The sequence below is a fragment of the Lepidochelys kempii genome, chromosome 2 (genome assembly GCF_965140265.1).
Source record: "Lepidochelys kempii isolate rLepKem1 chromosome 2, rLepKem1.hap2, whole genome shotgun sequence".
NCBI classification, from domain to species: domain Eukaryota; kingdom Metazoa; phylum Chordata; order Testudines; family Cheloniidae; genus Lepidochelys; species Lepidochelys kempii.
The window spans coordinates 113,872,212-113,897,241 of NC_133257.1; the positions used below are offsets into that span (position 1 = coordinate 113,872,212).

At 41.2% G+C, this 25,030-nt stretch overlaps 1 protein-coding gene across 19 annotated transcripts in view; it reads right to left on the reverse strand.

The window, feature by feature from the left end:
- The window catches only part of HIVEP1 (HIVEP zinc finger 1), a 185,935-nt gene that overhangs the window by 16,288 nt on the left and 144,617 nt on the right, over positions 1-25,030 (reverse strand). For all 19 annotated transcript variants that reach the window (XM_073332044.1, XM_073332041.1, XM_073332033.1 and 16 more), the window contains 3 exons: positions 19,925-20,058; positions 18,341-18,516; positions 4,901-5,002 (listed from right to left, as the gene is read on the reverse strand). In XM_073332044.1, the coding sequence (XP_073188145.1) occupies positions 4,901-5,002; positions 18,341-18,516; positions 19,925-20,058 (412 nt within the window). The remainder of the gene's footprint in view (positions 1-4,900; positions 5,003-18,340; positions 18,517-19,924; positions 20,059-25,030) is intronic.

Consider the following 25,030-nt stretch of genomic DNA (forward strand, 5'->3'; position numbering starts at 1 on the left):
TAAATTACAGTGTGGAAAGCAAGAAATATTTTTAGGATGAAAACTTTCTGCATAGAGACTGCTCACAAATTCTTCTCATCACTGGAGTTTATTGTTAATAACCTCTATAACGTAACTGGCGATTTACTTAAGTCTGCAAACTCTTACACTTGTGAGTAGTTTTATTTAGGCAAGCAACCTCACTCATATGCACTTGGCAGGATCAGGCCTAGAACGTTTACAATTCAGAAGAGATACAAATTCATTTTATTAAAAAGACTGCAAAGTAAAAACAAACATGGTCAAAAAGGATATCCCCAGTTGGATTTTGTCACACAAAATGGTTCACTTCTGCTGACAGCTGAATTCAGATATTAACATTCCTTACATTGTAACCCTTGGGGACAAGAACATTCCATGGATCAGAAGATGAAAGGTAAAAGGATGTGGGGATGGTTTGGAACACAAAAGGTGAAACCAAAAAGTATTTACTAATACCCAAATGATGACAAATCCAAACAAAAGAACACTGTTAAAAGCTCTGATCCCACAGATTCTTACCCAGCAAGGGGGAATCTCACTCTCGCTCTCTTTTAAAGAACACCGTAGTCCTGTAAATTCTTAAGTGTAATGACTGCAATGTCTCAAGTTGTTTGAAAAATGGATAGCATTAAGTACATGCACACAATAGGGAAATATCTACAACAGCTTTCCATTCCCTTTTTCTATACGCTGATATTAAACTGTGTAGTACTTCCAGGTGAGAGTCAACCTCTTTCTGATATTGGCTACTCATAGTGGTATCAGTACTGGTATTAGTAGGATAACATAAGTAGTGGTAAATTTTAACGGTCAGACTCAAACAAAAAGCTAGTAGTTTCTTTAAATGCCAAACACTAATTTCAGCTGATTAACCCGAAGAAAAACCTACTGAGTTTTACTGGAGACAACAGCTTAGTTAAGTAGGTATCAACAGAAGTCTAGACATGTGTATGGCCAGTAAGAATATGCATTATTACATATGCTAGGATAACAAATTATAACATAAGACCTATAGACACCCTGCTGCTTCAGGACAGAAGCGAACAATTAACTGCCTTAAGGGAAAGATGAAATTTCCGCTATGACCAAGTCATTTCCCAATTGTCCCTTCCTGGATTTCTTGCACCTTCCTCTAAAAAACAGCTGGTATTGGCTGCTGCCTGAGGAAGAATATTGGGTCAGCTGGACCATTGGTTCCTATGATATAAACGTGCCACTTCTAACAATCAGTCAGCTCTTTGAATAAAAAATAAAAGCATGCAAAAGCTGTCATTTATTACAGTAAAAAAAAAAAAAGCATATTTCACACAAATAAAACATTCACCACTGAAAATCAAGGTGGTGGAAGGTGAAAGGATCAAATAATACTGATGTTATTAGGTGAAATCAGATGATTTACACAATGATTTACACAACGCCACAGTTTAGATGTATTGTAGTATCAGATCTTACTGTGCAGCATAAGCATTAAGTGCTATTAAAAATAATTAATTTTAAATAGTGCTGCAGCATGATACACATGTAAATGTACATGCAAGGTGAGGTAATAATCTTTTTTCCCCCCAATTTAAAAATGGTACAGTTAGTAAATTCTACCTTATCAAGCACATGATACTAAATTATTTAGGGTAAAATTTTCAAAAGTGCCTACGTGACTTTGGAGTCCAAGTTCCATTTACTTTACACGGTAAGTTACTGTAAATGAACCGTGTTAACTCAGAGGTTAAAGACTCTTAATTTGTAATAGAGATGAAGCTTAATAATGTGGTTCTTCTAAAGAACATGTGTAATTTCTTCCACAGAACACCACAGACCTTTAATAAAACAGAGCAAACGGATTTTCAACAGGACATAGGCTCCTAAGTGACTCAGGCACTTTTTAAAATGTTACCTTTAGTAAACAAAGGTAAATGTCAAGTACATTTCCCAATTTCCCACCTCTACTGGAGATTCTCATATTAATTTAAAAATGTTTCATATGTAGTTTTGCTTCTGTTTTTGCTCTGGAACAACAAGAGCACAATAAAGGCTGAAGAAAGTGGCCTTTGGAAAAGAAACAAAAGGGGGTGAGAGGTGCACAGCAACCATTTACAACTTTTGCATGCCCCAAGGGGAGACTTCCTGTACATCCTTCATGAATTCAGGTGCCGTGGTTACATACATCAAAATAATTCTCTCTCTTTTGTTTGGGCAAACAAAGACTAGAGAATATTGATGAGAAATAAAACTTTACACAACTGTAAAAACATAAAACTAATAAAGGGTTTAAAAAAACCTATGTGAAATAGCAGCACTTAAATGTACAAACTGTAAGCAGAGAAAAAACTTGGCATACATACAGTCAACATGCATTTCTTTGCTGATGCAATCTTAACACCTTACAGTGCATACCCAAAATTCACAACCTTGTCTAGAGCACTGCTTTTAGAAGGTCCTATGCTTGTATAACGCTGACAGATCCCAGTCGTCGGCAGGGGGGACTGAGCTTGGGACCTCTGGAGCTTCGTGCATGAGCCTCTACCGCACGTGCTAAAAGCCAACTGCCTGTTAGCTACGGCTGTAGAACAGACTCATTTTCTCTCTTGCTAAGTGCTGTCAGTGCCACTAGCTGGGACAGAACACTACACCCAGAAGGTGTGTGGGTTACATTTGCATGTACTGGCACACAACTCCAAAACTAAAGATACATGGAGTCAGTTTCTTTAAGGAGAAACATTTTAAGTGTTCCCCAAAACTTGCATTGATTTCTCTGTAGACCAGAGCAAAATATACATCATTCTACAATATATAGTACATACTACTACTAGGTTAAATTTTGATATACATTAGAACTTTTACAGAGATTACTGAAAAATGTTCAGGTCAATTTACGTCTGGGACACAGATGTACCTGAAACACGACGACAGATCCTTGCTATGTCTCGTTAAAGACTGGGTATCAAATTTTCTTCCCTGAAGAGAATTATGCACTATCTACGTGCTTTGTTTTCTCTTGGTATTTGGGCACCTATTAATGATTTTAGCAGTTTCTGGCAAGTGGACACTTCAGATCAGGCTAGGATTTTCAGAAGAGCCTAATGGAATTAATGTCTAAATCTCAATGAATTTCAATTTTCTTTTTTTTTTTTTTAAAAATCCCACTAAATTTAGCTATAGCATTTTAGTAATTTTCTTGCAAAAATGTTGTGCCCTAATATATGCTAGTGAACTACTATGTAGTCTAACAGTTATAATTAAAATAATAATTTAAAAATAACTATTGTCCAGAGTACTAATGAGGATTTTAAATCCAAAACCATAACTCTCCTACTATAAAGGGACATCTTTAACAATGCAAACATAAACCTATCAATCACTTACGTTTTTTCACTCTAGTGAATAGAACATCCCTGATCACCTATACTACAAAAGGTCAAATAAGATTATGATACCTGCAGAATGGTATTTAAAAAAAACAACAGTTCAGCATTTTTTTTTTTTATTGTGTGTGGAAACTGAACATTTGAAATAAAATTGTTCCTAAGTGAGAAATAAATGTGACTATGTAATGGCTGCATATTTTCTGTGGTACTTGTTTTGTACATCAAAAAAAGAGGACTAATTCATGAATTTTGTTGTCAAATAAGAAAGATTACCTTTGTTTTTTTCTGGTCTTCAGAAGGAATAAATCAATTTGTGCTCAGAAAGGGCAAATGCCGCTTCCTTTGTACTTAGAACATTACTGAGTCATACCAACTGAAGAACATTGAGTCACATTCTCAACATTATTAAGAATTAAATTCAGACTGATTCACTTAGTCTGCTATTAGTTGTCAAGTGGGAGCAAGTGCATTAATCTATTACCCTTTCTTCTTCTTTCAATAAACTCTTCACTACTTTTCTCTTTAAAGCCTCTTCCACAATCTAATAAACTATTCAATGTAAAGAAGAAAAATATTCCAAAGTAAAAATTATGTCTGATCCTACTGCAGTACAGGTGGGTGGGCGGATGAATTCCATCACTACACTGATGAATTTCTAGAGCCAAAACTAAGTCCTATAATAATGTCCTGTCTTACCTCTCAGAGTTGCCCACTGCTAGTGATCCATCTTATTCAATTAATCAAAATCTGCAATGTCCCTAATTCTGCATTTCTGGAACAGCTTCAACCTCCTACCCTCTTCCATCGGCAGCTTTGAGAGTGTTTTAGGAATACAGGATTTGGTTCAAATTTTATCAATTGTTATAAATGCCTTTTACTGATGTTCATGTTATTAATGACAAAGTAAAAAGGGTGAAGGTGGAAAAGCGGCAGAATTGTTAACTGCATATCACCCCACCTAGTGATATACACTCAATCACTGCTACAAGAGCACAGTCTTCTTCTGCATGCAGCACAATGACTGCTTTTTTGCTTTCTGGGATGAGCTGCACAAAATATTTACAGCAATATGTTCATAATTTGAGCATTTTAGTGAAGATTTGACATTTGGTCCAATTTTTGTGAGACTTATATTAAAATTTGATGTTTTCAAGCAAAATTATTTTCAGTGAAAAATGTGAAATTTTGTGATATGGAACTGCATGTTCTGCAGGAAAATTTATGTTTCTGAGATATTTTGAGGTTTTGTAAAATTGGTGATATTAAACTGCGTAGCATTTTTTTGAACATTTCCCAGCAATGGACTTTTAGCAAATGCCATCTTTTTTTTTTTCTGGCTTATGTGTCTTTCTAGTATCTTTTACTCTCTCTGTCATATTTCTAAGGTGTCTATCACACTGGCATTTCCTTCTAACAGAAGTCAAAGGCTTTGGGTGAGAAAGGATAGATACGTGAGATGACAGAAAAATAAATCAGTACAAACGTGGAGTAAAAAAATGAAGATTTAAAATCCGTACCATATTCTTCTCCATCCTGGTCATCTATTAAGCCTACTGAAACTCCTAAATCCATACATTTCTTGCTGTGTGCCTTGGACTTCATATGTTTTGTCAAGTTTCCTTAAGAGAAAAACAAAAATGAATTGCTCTTTAAATATACATATCTATGTACCCAAGATTTACTCTTTAAATATACATATCTCTGTATCCATGTCACATTCTGCACATGGATCTACACTGAGACAAATACAGTTACAGGTGTACTTTGATTTTGTGTATGATATATAACCAGCTCACTCTTCCCCACACCCGGATAAGCTGTCCACAGTTATCAAACATCTAACACCCTGAACCAAGTGTCACAACACTTAACTTGTAGGGACCTAGAAAAATCACCGGAACAAACACTACAATCAAAAAGCCTGAGTTAGGTGCCTAGGCTCACTATACAATGAATGGGGACAGATAGGCATCTAAGAATGAGATCCACAAAAAAACAGCATGTGAGATGGAGAACCGCCTAAGCTAGCCAATCGAAAATGCAGAGGAGAGGGGTGTGTCCTAAGCCGCACTCCTCTCAGGGAGACACCTATCTCTGCTTGCCTATCACAACCAAGAACCCCTCTCCTGGAGTCACTTGCTTAGATGGCTAAAGTGTTTCTTACAAGAATGAGGTAGGGACTTGCCACCACCACAGTGGAAGTGCCTGTTATATTAATTTTGATGAAATAAATAACTCAAAAGAGTTAAGGAGTTAACATGACCCTGTCACTGTCCACCATTAAACAGTTTTAAACCAAATTGGGGGTTTGGTATACAGATAACTTACCCTGCTTGGTGCCATGTGACAAATTCAGATTCAAGACTCACTGAATTTGTCACACGGCAAACATGCCATAAAAGGTGTTTTTAATTTTTTATTAAAGTTACAGAAATGGAGGAAAAACAATTAAAGCACTTGAAATGTGAAGTATTAAGGAAAAGAGAAAAAGTTAGTAGAGATCGGCTGGAGCTGTTGTTGATGTTCGAAACAGTTTCCTAGAAGGCAAAATGACAAATGCACACAAATGGGGAAAGAAAAGAACAGCAACGACAGAAAAATGCTGCTTCTATCTGTGGTGTTGATTCTCACCTGAAATCTCCTTGCTGGAGAAACACGTGGTCTTTTCAGCCACTTTGAGATCTGGCTGACCTCTTGTAACAGAGTTGTGCTGTTTAGGGCATTGCTTTTAGCTGCCTTTCGGGCCACAAACTTACAGCAGTGTTGCAAAATATGCAGTCTTGGCTGGCTAAGCCAGACTCTCACTGGACAGAAAGCAAAAGGAGAGAGACAGGAAAGAGAAGAAATAAGATAGGGAAGGAAATACGGCAGGGGGAGGGAGAGAGGAGAAAGAGGGTGAAGGGTTTGACAAATTCTCACACCCCACCGGTTGGGATTTTGCCACCTCCCCTGGCTATGTTATCTGGGTCCTTCTCTCTGGTCTCGCTTTGTCAGGACATCTCTTAGGATTAGGCTGACGAAGGCCCAACAGTGTCACAGTGGATCCTGGGTCCCAGGAGACGGTGAGGGTGGAAACCATGATGGTAAAGCTCACTTCTTCCCCTTTTTTTCAGTCAGCAATTGTCAGACTCAATTTTCACCCCCAAAGTCTTTTCTCTGAAGAGCTCCAAAAGTGAGTGATGGGTGGAATAGCTCGTCCCCTCATTATGTTGTCCACCAATTAGACCTAATTTCCAGTCCCACACTTCTCTTGTTTACCAGGCATGAGCTTAACATAGTCCTAGTCCATGGTTACGTCAATAGGTCTTTTTGGTTAGACTAAGTCTTTCGGTCTCCATTTTATACCTTTTCCCATCAACATTTATTTTTGTGATATTTTATGAACTTTGATGCACTTTCATATAACAGCCTTGCCAAAATCTGCATCAGCTCTGGGTGCAGTCACAAGAGCGTAATGCTGGGAAAACATTTGTACCGAAGATCAGGTTGCTGTCCTGCAGATATCTAAAAGGTATGTTTTTCAGCAGAGCTACTGAGGTAGATTGAACACTGGTGGAATGAGCTCAAGTCTTGGAGGAAGGAGAACCCCCGAGGCTTACTAACAGGGTAAAATGCATCCTTCAACCCATTTGGATAGTCTTTGGGTGGACACTGCTTGTCCTTTCATGCATTCTGCAATTGAGATGAAAAGCCTGGGTGAAGCCCTAAAGGGTCTACCTCTGTCTAGGTACAAGTCAAGAGTTCTCCTTGCATCCAGTGTGGGAAAGCTTGAGTCTTCTCTCTAAGTCTGAGTCTTACTATAAAACACAAGGAGGTGGATCTCCTGGTTGATGGGAAACCTTGGGAAGGAAGCGAGGGTACGGATGTAGAGTCATCGTGTTGTGATAGAACACTATATACCGTAGGTCAGTGATCAAGACTCCAAGCTTCATTACCCTCCTGGCTGAGTGGATGGCTATGAGAAATGAGATCTTAAAGGGACAGATGAAGGAGGGAACAGTTCGCCATAGGTTTAAATTGAGGTTTCCTCCATGCAATAAGGAGTAAGTTGAGGTCCCTTGGTGGAGTTGGTTCCTTGACAGGAGGGAAGAGGTTGAAGAGGCCTTTGATAAACCTCATTGTGGTTGGGTGAGTAAAAACTGAAAACCCTTTGACTGAGAGGTGAAAAGCTACAACAGTAGCTAGGTGAACTTTGCCGGAGCTCAATGATAAATATGAGGTTTTTAATTGAACAGGTAATTGAGAATGTGTGACAGACAATACTCAAAAGAAGCTGTATATCTCTGCCCGCACCCAGACTGGAAGCATTTTCACTTCTGCAGGTACATTTTCCTTGTTGGAGGTTTTCTGCTATGAAGCAGTACAGTTTGTACCTCTGGGGAGCAGTCTTGTCCTATACCAGAGAACCATCTAGTAGCCAGGCTTCAGGTGAAGAGCTGAAAGATTCAGATGAGTGATCAATCCCAACTCTTGGGTGAGGAGGTTCACTGTCAGGGGAATAAGGAGAGACAATCACAGAAACAGGCGAGTCAGCTCTGGGAACCACACCTCTCTTGGATAAGATAGTACTAAGAGAATGGCTACTAATTTTTCTTTTTTCAATTTCTAAGAACCTTAAGCAGTAAGAGAATTGGAGGATAAGCATAAAGCAATACATGAGGCCAAGGAATGTCTAAGGTATTTCTTGTCAAGTTGTGGAGGTCCCATCCCCTATAGCAGAATTGTCTGCACTTCACACTGGATGGAGTTTTGAAGGGATGTGTCAGTAGCTGGCCCCAGGTAAAATATCTCTGGGAATACCTTGTCATTCAGCTCCCATTGTGGTCTGTGTCTGCAGAGGGAATCTGCCAATGAGATCTGTAGTCCCGAAAGATAAACTGCTGAGATTTGCCCACGGTGTAATATTGCACTAGAGTTCCAAAGTTTTATGGATTTGGTGCATAAGGACTGGGATCTTGCTCTTCCTTGACGACTGATATAATATATTGCTATTCTGTCGTCCAGCATGATCCTGATTGGGTGGCGCCTGTTGCTGGGTAGGAAGTGCTTGCAAGGGTAATGAACCACTCTGAACTCTAATATGTTGATATGGAGTATGGCCTCCCAAGGAGTCCATCTTCCTTGCGCTATGAAGTTCTGGGAGCGTGCGTCCCAGCTTATCACCGAGATGCCTGGAATGATGGTCCTTATAGGAGGAGGCTGCAGGAACAGAACTCCCACACACTCTTTTTGTGGATCTTTCCACCAACTTAGAGTGTTTAGTACTCTCCAAGGAAGTGATACCTGTTCCAATAGACTGTGCTTGTTGGGGATATAGATGGTTCTCAGCCAGGCCTGAAGACACCAAGAGTGTACTGTTGCTAAGGGTGCCACAAATGTACAGGCTTCCATACGGCCCAGAAGTTGTAAGCAAGTCCATGCTGTGATTTACTGTGTCTTTGAACTTCAAGGTAAATCTGTCCTTGGGCAAATACTCATTGGCACTGGAGAAGTCCACAGTGGCCCTGATGAAGTCTGTGTTATCTGGGTATAAGGGTAGATTTTTTTCAGATTGAGACAGACGACTAGTGAGTTGTGAAGAGCTAGAGCTTTGCCAGTTACTGCCTGAGCCTCTAGAAATGAGCAACCTTTCAGGAGCCAATTGTCCAGGTAGGGGAAGATGATTATTTCCATCTAGCAAGATGGACTGTGGCAACCAATAAGACTGTGGTAAAGACCTTGGGCTGGCAGAAAGGTGAGATAGAAATAAGCATTCTGAAGGTCAAGGGAAATTAACCAATCTCCCGGATCCAGAGAGGGAATTATTGCTCCTTGGGTTATCATTCTGAAATGCTGATCACAGATGAAAGTGTTGAAAATCCTGAGGTCCAGACTCGATCTCTGTAACTTCAACTCTCTTCAGGACCAAGCAATACCAAGATTTAAACCTTTTTAGAGGAAATCCAGTAGAATAAGTTCAATCGATCCCAGTGTTAGGAGAGATTATACCTTCTGTCTCAAAATATTCTTGTGAGAATGGCCCTGAAGAGGGATAGGGAAGAAGGGTGAGGGGGTGGTAAGGAGCTGAACTTGATGGAATGGCCTGTGAAAATCAACTCCAGGATCCATCTGTCTGACGTGATGCACTCCCACAAAGGTAGAAAATGGGACAGATGATTCCCATAAGGGTGGGAGAGGGGGAGGTGCAGTGTAGGATCCAGAGTAGATGGTAGTTCGTGGCCCTTGACCAATAGGTCAAAACTGGTATTTTGAGGACATCACTGGTTGGGAGTTCACTGAAGAGGAGGGCCCTTTCTTAGGGAACCTGGGCTTCTTCCTGGGGTGGGGGGATTCAGCTGGTCTCAGGGGCTAGTAGTGGACTAGTCGAGATCACTGAGCAGTCTGCAACCTGCGAAGAGACCCGACTGTGGTGTCACTAACCAACTTGCGTCCCTCAAAAGGAAGGCCCTCAACAGTATTTTTTACCTTCCAGAGGAGGCTGGAAGACAGCTGCCAAGAAGCTTGGTGCATGACTACTGCTGTAGTCATGGAAAGTGCAGCTGTGTCAGTGGCCTTGAGCGCAGCCTGTAGAGGTGCCTTAGCAATTGTCTGGCCTTCTGTAATGAGGGCCTGAAATTGTCCTCTCTGATCCTGAGGCAAGTGTTTAATAAAGCCTGAGAAAAAGAATAGTTTTTGAAGTCATACTTCGCCATCAGGGCTTGGTAATAGGGCTTGGTAATTGGCTATTCTGAATTGCAAAGAAGCAAATGAGTATCTTGTGACCCAGAAGATCCAGTCGCTTCGGCTCTTTGTCTGATGGTTTTGAATGGAACTGATGTTATCTGTTCCTCTTGTTTGCGGTCTCAACAACCAGAGAGTTGGTTGTAAAGTAGGAGGTAAAAAAAAAACACTGACCCTCTGGGTGAAATATGATATTGCTTGTCAGCCCATTTGCAGGAGCTGGAATAGTAGATGGAGCTTGCCACACCTTGCATTACTTGGGCTAATGAAACATCATTGATGGGCAAGGCAATCTTGGCCTGGGGAGATGGAAGAAAGATATCTGATGGAACGTTGGGGTTCCTGTATCTCCTCCAGTGAGTCTGTAAACTGTCCACTATATGTTTCACCAGGTCTTGAAAGGCCTTGATATTATCACAGTAAAATAGTGGAGGAGGCATGACAGCCTCATCTGATGAGGAGGAGCACTTGTGGGAAGGTGTTTCTTCCTCCTCAGTGAGAAGTATTGTAAGAGCAAGGCTCAATAACACTGTTTGTTGCTCCTGACATGCCCTCTTACAAGAGGAGACCTGGTAGAAATGGTCACCATATGGGTCTCAGGGGTTCCAGACGGCTCACTGAACTGGGACAAAGTAAAAAAGGAAGGGCCCCACGGTAGTCCTTGCCAGGGTCCATGGGTGTGTTTCCCACTAAGAGTTTCCTCCTCAGGTTGAACCTTAAGAGAAGGTGGCAGGAAGGCAGAGGACCCTTGTATAGACACTTCAGAGTCAGATGAGGTGTCATTCCCCATATCCACTGGGGGAGTGGATGATGCCAGCACTGGAGGTCGAGTTGATACCAGACTCTAGCATGGTATATGCACCTTTATTGGTAAAGAGGTTTGATAGGTGGGTTGGCTGATGAGGTGGCACCAGGGAAAGTTGTGTTGGTACCAACTGGAAATCTTTCTCAGTACCCTCAAAGTGTGTCCATGGGGACCTTGTTGGTACCAGAGGATGAGACACCATCGAAGAAGGCATAGATGGAGAGTAAACAGGTTCAGAAAAATGAGTTGATACGGTGGAGAGTGTCTCAACAGTGGCAATTCAGGCTCTTCCAGGGAACAGAAGTCCTTGTCTAACAGGAATCTGGATGGTATTGGGGACTCTAGATGGGGATCCTCAGGAGTCAGTATGGCAGGTGGAGATGGTACCAAAGAATGATAAGTGTGTGATGAGGATTTTGTCTAGACTCTGCAATCCCTGTTTTGAAGGCACTGAGTCCAGTCCAAACATTGATGCCACTTAAGGAGGCTTCTAGGTAAGTGGCTTCTTTGCCACTGTTGCAGAATTGGTACTGGAGGGGATGAGAGTCTCAGAGGAATCCGTAGAAGGATGCAAAGTCTCCTGAGACCCAGACCCAAGGGAGACTTTCCCCATTTCTTATCCTGTTTAAGAGAATGGAGTCTTTTCTTCTTTGAAGGTCTGCTGCAGAGCCCCCTGGGTCTTTGCTTACCACTAGAGCAGAAGCAGTCAGACAGGTCCCGGGAACATTGGGGTGACATGGACCCATGAGTCACAGTGAGCACTCAATTAGCAGGAGTTTTAGCCTGTCTTCTCTCAACTTCTTAGATCTGCTCTTAAATCCTGACCAGAGCTTACATTTGGAGAAGATATTCAGTGTTGTCACAGCTGTGTCAGTCCCAGAATATTAGAGAGACAAGGTGGGTGAGATAATATCTTTGAGTCGTCTGTCTTCTGTTGTCTCTCTCACCGACACCTGGTCCAATAAAAGATATTGCCTCACTCACCTTGTCTCTCTAATTTGGAGGGGATGTGAGACTCCCAAAGGCAGCCTGAATGTTCGTCACTGTGGGGAAAAACCGATGGCAGGTCTGGCAGGGTTTGAAGCCTGGCCTGTTGGGCATAACCCATGCTCAAGATCATATAGTGAGGACCAAGAAAAGCGATAAAGGACCATATCAGGCAAAAAGAGAGGATGAGGGGAACCCCCACTCCAACTGTGCTAAATAATGGAAAAATAATAAAACAAAAAGTACCACTAGAAAAATAAGGAAAAAAATAAGCGAGAAGTATACAAAGCAGCATGGCTAGAAAATGGACATTGCAATGCATCATGTCAAGCTGCAGGCAACTGAGAAGGAAATGGAGTTGCGGCAGGTCCACCCCTTCCTATATACTATTGCATTGGGGCATGAGGGTATTTGGGGTGCAGGCATAGACCCTGCTGATGAAAATCAGGACAGGAAGTGAATAAAAATATTGTATCTAACTAAAGTGACAGGGGAATTGAAGTAGGCGGAATTTAATTAGGAGTTTGGAATATGGCCAGCACACCCACTCTTGCAAAAACTCCCATTGGACCTTTCATGATCAGAAGTGATAAAAGCCTCCATTTGACATTTCATCGAAAAGACTGCACCACAAACATGTGTACTCCCTACAATGTGATGGAGTACTAAGTTCCGACACACGTGCTGAATTACGTGCATCACTTTCAAAACAAAACAAGATAATGTAGGAAGTTTTCCACTCCAGTGCTGACTAGGCCTGACCCTACTTAACACAAGAGTTTCTCTGAGATCATAGTGATATAGTTGCATGTAAGTTTTAAGCAAAGATCAGATTTAATTTTTTTTAAATATAATTTAAAAACACTATAATAAGCATGTCATTAGTACAGTGTTTGTCACTCTGTTACTCATTCAATTAAGAAGAAAACAGTTCAGCAACATGAGACAGAATTCTATAGTTAAGAAAATAATTGTGTTAGAAAAGGACTGATCATTTAAAAGGTCAAATTAAAGCTAGCTTAGTCTCCTGCTCTAGACTCAGAAACCCATATATGGTGCCTCTGCAATTCAGAACTCCCAGATCGTAGGTGGAGAGAATGGTGAGGAATAGGAGTCCCTCCCTATCAATTTCTCTGGCCGCTCCTGAGGGAGGCTCAGATACTACCCACCCAATTTCATCTTGGCTAGAAGGTCAGTGGATGTGACACAGAGTGTTGAGAGCCCAGAGCTGGTGTCAAAACAAGTAAAATAGAAAATCCATATTCTTGAAGAATCACTCGGTGAGAACTATTAGGATTGGTAATTACTTTAATCCTTTGCCAATCTAATCACATGTACAATATATACGAACCTAGAGCAAGCAAATCTGAAAATGAAGGCTACTCACCTGTTACTAGAGTTCTTTGAAAGAACCTCTGCACATTCCCACTCTTAGCAGCGTGCAGAGGCCACTCAGAGAAGGAAACTAAGTTAAATTAGAAACATAACTGTTACCTACCATGTCAGAATTCTAACTTTTATATTTTAAGAGCAGTGCAGGACTACACGCTCAGACCATTAAGAGTTCTTCGCAGCACTGCGAATCCTGAGAACTAAGCGCAAGGTGAGTAGGTAACGATTTATCATCCGCTTACCCACCTTGTGCAGTCTTCAGGACTTGTGGAGTTCTTCAGGACGCGTCTCCCCCTGCGGGTGCTGCACTTCAGAGGCGCTTGTGCGCGCCGTCAGTCGGAAACTTTTGGTGGTAGTACCTGCCCTTGCTGCACGCCAAGGGCCTACGGGGCTGCGCTGGCAAACTGCCCTCAGTTCGTTCTCCGCCACAAAGCCCCACACAAGAAACACTGGAACAGGGGAAAGAGGACACGTGGCAGAGCACTCGCGAGGACACACATCTCAAAGAACTCCAGTTACTGCACAAGGAGAGGAAGGTCTCTTTTTCCCTTGGAGTAGTCTCCCTTTGGGTGCCCCTTTTCAGGTGGCTTTCAAGCAGTATCCTCAACATGAAGCAGCTTTGGAGTTGAGTCCAATACTAAAGACAAGGCCGCATTTCCCAAGGCAGCGTCTCATCTAGAAGAATGAACCAACACGTAGTGCTTGGAAAACATATGTATTGCAGACCAAGCTGCAGCTCTGAAGATCTGGACAAGGGGAATGTTTTTGAGTAATGTCACAGAGGTAGAGAAAGGCCTCATGGAATGGTCAATACCCTAGAAGACACTTGTAAATTGGCAGATTCATAACAAGGAATAATACATCCAGAAATCCATCTGGAGAGTCACTGGTTGGAGATTGTGGATCCTTTGGACATTCAGCAATTGCTAGTCTTGGAGATTTTCCAAATGATCTGGTTTGGTCCAAATAAGAGGCCAGTGTTCTCCTGATGTCTAGGGTATAGAAGGCAACATCCATCCTGGTGCGATGTGGATTCATGAAGAAAACTAAAAGATAGATATCTTGATAGATATGAAATTCAGATCACACCTAATATAGAAAATTTGGTATGTGATGTAATGAGTCTTTGAGTACGTCTACACTGCAATTAAATACTCATAGCTGGCCCATTTCATTTGACTCAGGCTCTGGAGTAGACTTGTAAAATTGCGATGTAGACATTTAGGCTTGAGCTGGAGCCTGGGTTCCGGGCTTCCCCCACATCACTGGGTCCCAGGATGGATGGAAGACTCATCACTGGGCAAACAGCAAGCGTACCAGGCCTATCTGGGCCACACTGGAACTATTAATATGATCTTGGCTTTGTCTTGCTTGATCATGTTCAATATCAGGGGCACTGGAGGAAATGCATACAGAAGGCCCCTCATCTACTAATGAGGAAAGCACTTCCCCCAGTGTGTGAGGGGAAGTGCAACTCCTCAAGTCAGGAAAATGTGACTGAGAATCCAGGACTCCATCTCTCATTTGTAATTGCTTGAGAAGTGCCTGCTGAAGTTATCAGCCTCAGTGTTTTGTACCCGAGAGGTAGGCTGCCAAAATTAGGATGTGGTTGGTTATACAGTGGTTCCATAGCCTCACTGTTTCACACAAAGGGGATCTCATGCCTACCCCACCGTCCATCACACCAGTTGATATAGAACATGCAGACTACGTTGTCCATCATGATTTTTATGAAACTGCTCCTGATTTAATGGCAGGAAGTAGATACAGGCATTTCTGACTGTCCTCGGCTCCAGGATGTTGATGTGCAACTATGCTTCTTGTGCAACTATGCTTCATTTGCCCTGAATGGTGTGGATCCCTAAGTGTGCTCCCCAACCCATCAGAGTTGCAGCCTTCATTATGGTGATGGCTGGGGAGAGCTGGATGCATGGAACACCTACACAAACATTGTCTGGGTCTTTCCACCAATTGAGTACTTGTACTCGATGAGGGACTGACACCAGTTTCTGCAGGCTGCATTTGTTCGGGGACATAAACCATCCTGAGCCAGCCCTAGAAACATCAAAAGCATAACCTAGTGTGTTGTGTCACAAAAGTACAAGCTGCCACGTGCCTGAGTAGTTGAAGGTGATTTCTTGTTGATGTTTGTGGACTGATTTGAATTTTTGAGATGAGGTTTGTTAAGGACATGACACTGTCCATGGGCAGGTAAGCTCTTGCTCATAGTGCATCTAAGGATGCCCTTATGAATTCTATCCTTTGCACAGGTCTTAGATTTACTGATGCTGAGATGAATACCTAGTCCGTGGAACCAGAGACATTGCTGTCTTTATGGTGGAGAGAATCTTGTAAGACTGGCCCTTGAATAGCCAGTTGTCAAGGCACGGAAAAACAATTATCCCCAGATGAAGATAAGCAATGACCACTGCCAATACTTTCAAGAATAACCTTGGGGCAGAAGACAGGCTGAAAGGAAGCACCTGATACTGGAAGTGATCTCAACTGATCAGAAACTGAAGGAATCTCTTGTGAGCTGGATAAATCGTGACATGAACATATGCATCCTGAAGGTCAAAGGCTGAAAATCAATCCCCCAGTTCCAATGATGAAGTTATAGCTGCAAGAGTCACCATCCTGAATGTTTGTGCCTTCAGCAAGTTGTTTGGGAATCTTGCATTCATTCACTGCTTCCACAACCAGAGAGTTAGGTGCAAGATTGGAAAATAAAAATTCAGAGTCCTTGTCTGGACTTTTTTTTTTTTTTTTTTAAATCGGCATGCTTACATGGTGGTGGTATTGTTACTAGAGTCTTTCAAATGGTCTTGGTAGGATTCAGCAGGGCTTATTAATTGGCAAGGCTACTCGAGCAGAGGGTGTCCACTGGAGAATATCCAGGAGCTTATGCTGTGACTCTGACCTCCTCTAAGGGGATCTGTAAAGATTGTGCAGTACATTTCATTAAGTCCTGGAACTGTTTGAAATCATCAGCCAAAGGTGGAGGCAGCATAATAATCTCATCTGGAGAGGAGGAGGAGATATTAATTTGCAAAGTAGCATCCTTATCTGTTCTGGCCTCCTGCTCTTCAAAGGATTCCTGCATGTGAGGTAAAGGAAGAGAAAGAGATGAAGTAGGAGAAAGTCTCCTTCTATGGTCTCCAAGAGAAAGACTAGGGACGCATGAGAATTGCTGTTGATATTTAGGCCAAGGATCCCAGGTTAGCCACTGAGGTGAGTCCATAGGAAATGGGATGGTGCTTGAGTCAGTGTGGGGCACGGATTTGTCCTGGGTGTAACTCCCTTCTCTCCCCAAAAATAACAGGAGGGAAGTTCCTTTGGTGAGTAGGGGAATCCTGCACTGAGATTAGGAGTCAGAAAAGAACTCCTCATCTAAAGGAAGTACTCTGCCACTTTTAGAAGGTGCTGGAGGACTGAACGGTACTGGGGAAAGGTCCAGTCTCAGTCACCATGTCACTCTTGCTACCAACAGACATTTGGTAACCATTATTGGTGAGACTTCAGCTCATCTGAAACGAATAAATAACTGGAGTTTTTGAATTCCTGTGGTACAGAGTGGGTTGGCACGGGGCAAGTTTCAGAGTCAACCAACAGCATAGACGGCTCTGGTAAATCTCATCTGATGGAAGTAGACAGTAATGAAGAAGATGGCTTGGGAGGAACCGAAACAGTGTAAGTAGTATGCCTCTTCCCTGGCACATCATCTTCCTGGCCTAGGAATGGAGAGTACTGAGTATATTGTAGGTGTTGTCCTTTTAGGAGTAGAGTGCTTAAACTCCTTCACTACAGTGTCCTGCTGCTGTGGTATGGAGAAGGATCCTGGTACCGAGGCATGTTTGGTGCCTTTAGTCTTAGAGGAGCTTGGAGCTCCAGGCACAGGGCTGGTACTGATGGAACATGGAGACTCAGCAGTACCCATATTGGGATGTGAGATCTTCAGTGTTATCTTACTTTGAGGAGATGGTTTTCTCAAAGCAAAGAACTGGCCCTCTTTCTAGGAGTCATAGAATCAGAATATCAGGGTTGGAAGGGACCTCAGGAGGTCATCTAGTCCAACCCCCTGCTCAAAGCAGGACCAATCCCCAATTTTTGCCCCAGATCCCAAATGGCCCCCTCAAGGATTGAACTCACAACCCTGGGTTTAGCAGGCCAATGCTCAAACCACTGAGCTATCCCTCCCCCCAGGGAGTCTTTCCTGAGTTCTCTGATGATCCTTCCCAAGTAGACCTGGACAAGTATGTAGATATTGACGGGACACTATGCTCATTCAGAGACTGCTGTGTGGGGATGGAGATGGGGGTCTTCTTACCTGGATCCAAGGCCAGATGGAGAGAACACTCCATCGTTAAGAATTTAAGCTTTGTCTCCAGATTCTTCCTAGCTCTGCTTTCAAAAGCTGAGCAGACGATATCCCTCAAAAGTGTATGTGTTTCTCCAAGCAACAGATATGCCAGGAATGCCTATCACTGATCAGAATAGCTTCCCAGCAACTGTGGCATTGTTTAAAACCCAGAGACTCTGGTATACCCTGGGATGATGGGGATCTCAAAAGAAAAAAGAAATGGGGGGAAGGGGGTGATTATAGAACAAACCTCTCTACAAAATGAACTATTGAAAAGGTTAAATTTAAGGAAAGGTAAAGAAAGAAAATGAGACTGAAGACAAGTGGGTACACTAGCACTCCATCTCAGACCAAGTCTGTTAGTCTGGTGGTTAGTCTGCATGGCCTTACATGCCCTCGATAAGGAGCATGAGGATGTGTATGACTCATGTGTGGCCTGACAAGGATCTACACAATAAATCTCCAAATCAAAGGCACAAATGGAGCACGCTTAGGGACACTGCTTGAAGACCACCACAACATTTTATAGTTGTTACTGTAATACCACTTGTTCAATTCATTTTATTACCTCCATACTCTATATTCAGTCTTGCTGTTTTTTTTTTAAAAGAAATCTAAAGGCAGTTTCAAGTAAATAGAAAAGAAAAGAAAAAGGAAAAGGAAAAAATAACTAGCTGTGACAAGTGCCTCTACCTTTAGTTTTGAAGGAGAAGTTGCAGTAGTTGCAGTGGTAAGGACGGACATCTGTATGCGTACGAATATGCTTCTTCAACATACTTGGTTTCTTACAACGTATACCACATTCTTCACAGATATACTTTCCCCTTCCTCTTCCCCGAATATACACGTATTCTTCATTTGATTTGTACCTAACAACAATATGGTAACAGTGAGGAGGTTTGTTATGAAGTGGGTTATTTTCTAGCTAAAGTCCTATGTCAGCTAAAGTCAGAAAATTAGAATTGCAGTAGAATGAACGGAATTCCAGAAATAATGTAATATGTGAATGAATGATGTCCAAATCAAAGCCTGTCTCTGATCAACTCATGGCATTTTAGTCTTCAGTTATTTTACTAGGTGGAATCCTAATGTCTAAGAATGGGCTTCCCCCCATACAACAAACATCTAGATTCCAAACTTAATCTTAAATCTGTTTAACACATACACACACTTCTAAAAACTGTCAATTTTTGAGGGGAGGAGGAAGGTGCTAAAAGAAGAACATGTTGGAGACTGATGTCTATGTAACAGGAATAGTCTGGGTTATGACAGTGAAAAATTCCTCACACATCCCTACCAATGTACTTCACTCTTAACCTAGTGGGACCCCCTCTGGATGAAAGTGTACTTCAGAGTCTACTGCCATTCATTACTTGGCTTCTCTGCTGAGAACATCATCCAGGATACCACTTGAGGTGATGATTTTTTGTGAAGTGGATCCTACCCATTAGGAAATGGGCAGAGAAAAGCAATATCACTTTGCCTGGGCAGATGGTAATAAACTTATGCTCACCATTGCCCTGGATTGGATTCATCAGCCTAGAAATGAATGGCCCTGGGATCTCATCATCACCAATGTCATGTCGTCTCTCTTCTCTTTGTTCCCCCCCAAAACCTTTAAAAATGTCAGTGTTACTTTACTATTACAAAGAACTGTTGAAATATGTTACATGGAGGGTGCCACATGCAAGTGACTTATTTTGATGAGCCATTTGATATCTGATGCAAAATGTTACAGTACTTATTATTTTCAGTAAAATTTTCAGAATGCTTTGGAAGCTAGAGCTCTCCAACTTTTTCACAGCATAGAATGCATGTAAACAGAGATTGTATTGAGGACCACCATCCTGCCCAGGCCTGATCACTTAGACCAGCTCCCCTCCCATCCACAATCACAGAACATAATTGTGGCAGCAACAGAAATCACTTACATGGACTGGTAACATTAGAAAAATACCTATGCCTCTAGCTATAACATCAGACATTTTTAATGTGATGAGTGTCGTGTTCTTTGGAAAAAATTAATCCCACTCTTTACTGTTTCTTCATTTAATCTTTCTCCTTTTATCTGTGCACCACCATGGAACATATGATTTGCTGTTTCTCTAGGGAAAACCAGGAAACATTCCACAGACCATCACTGGTCTACATGCCACAGTTTAGGAACTGTTAATTGAAATAAATTGAAAGAGGAAACAACATCATACTATCAAACAAAGCCCAGAACCAAGAAATAATTATCCCCAACAGTTTTTGGTTAAAAACATATATACTTGCCCTCCATCAAATATTTTAACTCTTCTTGGTTCGGTTTTGGTAAAGGAATTTTCTTTATCGTGCTCTGTGCTCGTTTCAGAGTTTTCTTTATTGCTGAATTCACTTGGAGTCATTTTTTTTTTATTTAATGCCCGCTGAAAGAAAATAGGAAATTTATAAATTTCTGAATACAGTTGCTGTTAGCACCTTTCATTATGTTATTCAAGTCAGTAAATTAAAAGTAAACAAAGTAAAAAACCAATTATATGTACAAATTGCTTTAGAAGCCATACCTGTAACACAGATTGCAGATCTTATTTCCTACTTTTTCCTATTACACCTTGAGAGTTTATGGACCCATTGACCCTTATGGAAATTACTCTCTCATGGCAAATGGGAATGCTGTGAGATTGCATTCAAAGTGACCTCCTCATTCTGTGTCAAGGGCTCGGCTTAGGTGGGGTTATGGAACAAGCATGAAGTTTGGGCCACAAACCTACTTAGTCCCCTGAAATCTGAAGAGGCCCTCCTATGCCTCTCCATGTCTCTTGGCCCCTTTTAAAGGGTTTAAAAGAGAACTGGATAAATTCATGGAGGTTAAGTCTGTGGCAGAAGCCATGAAGTCAGTGGCGGTCATGCTAGCTGCAACCTCAGGACTCTCTTAGGTGATGTTCCTCAGCTGCACCAGGATGCTGCTGTCCTCCATAGTTTGACTAGAAGTGAGAACTTTTAGCCATACAAACCAGTTATTTCCACTTTCTCCTCTGGAACTGCTAGTATTGTATCAGGACTACATTTCATGAGCACCATACATTCCAATCACTTGCTCATTAGAGCAGTCACAAGGGACTGCTGGGGACATGTCTCCCTCAAAAATTTGTGTCTTGTAGCTGCAATGCTCAGATTCTACCGGGGCACATGAACCACTAGTATCTCACTGCCTCGAACGGCGGCTGACAACTGGCAACAGAGATGAAGAGGGGAGAAAGAGATACTTATAGGTTATATTAATTTAAACATATGTTTCACTAAGTATCACTAGAGGAGGTTTTGGAATTAATTGAGAAACTTAACAGTAACAAGTCACCGGAACCAGATGGCATTCACCCAAGAGTTCTGAAAGAACTCAAATGTGAAATTGTGGAACTATTAACTATGGTTTGTAACCTGTCCTTTAAATCAGCTTCTATATCTAGTGACTGGAAGATAGCTAATGTAACGCCAATATTTAAGAAGGGCTCTAGAGGTGATCCTGGCAATTACGGACTGGTAAGTCTAACGTCAGTACCGGGCAAATTAGTTGAAACAATAGTAAAGAATAAAACTGTCAGACAAGTAGAAGAACATAAATTGTTGCGCAGAAGTCAACATGGTTTCTGTAAGGTGAGATCATGTCTTACTAATCTATTAGAGTTCTTTGAGGGGGTCAACAAACATGTGGACAAGGGGGAATCCAGTGGACATAGTATACTTAGATTTCCAGAAAGCCTTTGACAAGGACCCTCACCAAAGGCTCTTACGTAAATTAAGTTGTCATGGGATAAGAGGGAAGATCCTTTCATGGACTGAGAACTGGTTAAAAGACAGGGAACAAAGGGTAGGAATAAATGGTAAATTTTCAGAATGGAGAGGGGTAACTAGTGGTGTTCCCCAAGGGTCAGTCCTAGGACCAATCCTATTCAACTTATTCATAAATGATCTGGAGAAAGGGGTAAACAGTGAGGAGGCAAAGTTTGCAGATGATACTAAACTGCTCAAGATAGTTAAGACCAAAGCAGACTGTGAAGAACAACTTCAAAAAGATCTGAAAAAACTAAGTGATTGGGCAACAAAATGGCAAATGAAATTTAATGTGGATAAATGTAAAGTAATGCACATTGGAAAAAATAACCCCAACTATACATACAATATGATGAGGGCTAATTTAGCTACAACTAATCAGGAGAAAGATCTTGGAGTCATTGTGCATAGTTCTCTGAAGACATCCACGCAGTGTGCGGCAGCAGTCAAAAAAGCAAACGGGATATTAGGAATCATGAAAAAAGGGATACAGAATAAGATGGAGAATATCTCATTGCCCTTATATAAATCCATGGTACGCCCACATCTTGAATACTGCATACAGATGTGGTCCCCTCCTCTCAAAAAAGATATACTGGCATGAGAAAAGGTTCAGAAAAGGGCAACTAAAATGATTAGGGGTTTGGAACAGGTCCCATATGAGGAACGATTAAAGAGGTTAGGACTTTTCAGCTTGGAAAAGAGGAGACTAAGGGGGGATATGATAGAGGTATATAAAGTCGTGGGTGGTGTGGAGAAAGTGAATAAGGAAAAGTTATTTACTTGTTCCCATAATATAAAAACTAGGGGCCACCAAATGAAATTAATGGGTAGCAGGTTTAAAACAAATAAAAGGAAGTTCTTCTTCACTCAGCGCACAGTCAACCTGTGGAACTCCTTGCCTGAGGAGGTTATGAAGGCTAGGACTATAACAGGTTTTAAAAGAGAACTGGATAAATTCATGGAGGTTAAGTCCATCCATGGTTATTAGCCAGGCCGGGTAAGGAATGGTGTCCCTAGCCTCTGTTTGTCAGAGGGTGGAGATGGATGGCAGGAGAGAGATCACTAGGTCATTACCTTTTAAGTTCACTCCCTCTGGGGCACCTGGCATTGGCCACTGTTGGTAGACAGGATACTGGGCTGGATGGACTTTTGGTCTGACACAGTATAGCCATTCTTATGTTCAGATTTTCACTGTAAGAGTGGTCCATTCACAATTTAGTAACTTTCAAAGCAGAGATTCCAAAACCCCTTGATAACAGTATTCCATATTTGTTTCTTATTGCCAGAGAAAATTAAGAGAGTGTACCAGTCATCTAACAAAGCAAAATAATTTTTTAGTTTTCCCTTGATTATTAAAGGAGACTATTTTCTATCATTTTTTCTGTGAAGGCTGAATTCTACAACATTTACCAATTGAAATCTAATCCTTCCAAGTCTAGGGTATTTATAAAATGAGGCAATGATCTAATTAGCTGACAGTTATTACAGCCATATTTATAAATTGTTCTACCCACATAGCTGGCATAACTAGCACATTTTCTAATACTAATAAGCCAATAAAATGGTAGGAGAAAAATATTAGACTCATTATTTTAAATGCTTTTTACTGGATATAAAAGTGAATGCTGGAGGTTTTAGGATTCACAGGAAAGGCAATACCTCAGCGATTTATTTACATTGATTGCGTATTAAAACACTGTAAACTACATTTCTTAAAGGGTGACAGTCATCCTGGTATGAAGGGATTGTACAAGTTCCTCTGTGCTACTTGAGCCATGCTTTTGCTTATGTAGAAGTATGGTGCAGAGAACTGCAGCATTGGGGATGGGTCAAAGGAGAAACTAGTATATTCATAATTTGACATATCCAATGACCCTAACAGTCTGCACAAGTGCAGGATGCTGCAGCTGCTAATCCAGCATGTAAAGTTGATACATCTCTGTGCCCTGACTGGTACTGGTCTTTCGTTTCTCCAGACTCTAAATACTTCTTCCACATCAAGCCTGATAATTTTGGCTTTATACAATGGAACATAAATTTCACCCTCGTGCAAAAATATTGTTAATACAACATGAAGGATAAAGGTATCTAACACTCTGGACAGGAGATACCAGAAGTTCAAGTGGCTGTGCAAACTTCACTCAACCATACTGAACTTCCTGTATATTTCATGGCATACATTATAGCTTACACTATAAAAAGTAATAGACTAACATTTATGTTTAACAAGGGAAAGGGGAATAGAAAATGCAATTTATGTGCAATGTGGCCAGCAGTGTGTGATCATTCCCAGCACTTGGAATTTGCTGACTTTAAGTGCTTGATCTTTCAATCTTAATGAATTAACTTTTTTTTTTGCACAATTAATTTGTAATGGTATAAAAAGGAAAAGGGGAAGAGAATCCAGAGGTAATTGGTCTATGTAGCTTACAAGCTCTTGGGCCATCTGCACCAAGGTGAATCTAACTTTTATAAATATATGACCTATACATAATGGCAATGAGACAGGATATTCAAATCCATGTGTTCAAAACTACCATCCCACTTCCCACAGTCACATATTTTAATGAACTGGTTTATGCTAATTTAGCACTGGTTTTAGTGTTCATAACATACAAGGTAACCCCAGTGAGCTGTAGCAAAACTTCTGCTATTACAGAAATGCACGAATAGAAATATTATTTGAATTTCTGTCAGAGAGCATTGCAGGAATCACTGAGTAATCTGGAAAATCTGCATTTTTATTTATTTTTTGTAAATCGTGTTTGTGAAAAGTACCAAATTGACCCTCATGAAGACTCAGGTCCTCTCTTTATCTGTTTGAGAGGTACAGTGCAGGGACAGGCAATACAATCCATTAATGTGCCCCACTCCTAACCGAAAGGACCCCAGCTTGTGGTCAACTGATAAGAAAAATTATACTGGACAGTGAAAGTTTCCTTTCTTCAATTACTAATGCCTGACAACCCTCTCAGTGGCTTTTCCCCTGTTCTTATGACTGGAGGCAAAGGGCCTGATTCACCTCTGCATTATTCCAGTTTTCTGCCACACTAAATCCACCAACTTCAGTTAGTGGTATAAAACTGGAGTGACAGTGATTAATGCAGCACAGAGACCAGGATTTAACAGCTACTGCTGGCACGTACAACTGTCTCATGGAAAACTACACCCAGAACCAAAGTCTTCAAGAGCTATAACTTTCATTCTATAATAATCATTTTTCCCCGTTGGCACAGAGCCATTTAGGGAAAATGTTTTTTAATATTTCGAGATCGTTTGCTAGTTTAATATAAGACTGCTCCGATTTAACTTCTTTCCAATGGTGAGTTGGATTGTTGTCAAACATAATCCAAGAAAGGAAATGATCTGATTAGTAGGTATTTTCCATTCTTCAGCCTACTGATGGCAAAAAATCCTCACAGTGAACTGTACCAAGAATCACCTCAGAGAGGGAATCAAATTTTAAAAGAATAGTACACAAAATTAGGTAATATCTAGTCTTAAGGGAGCTACTGAGACACCACAAATAATATCAGGTGATTGAGCTTGTAATGTCTAGGGAAG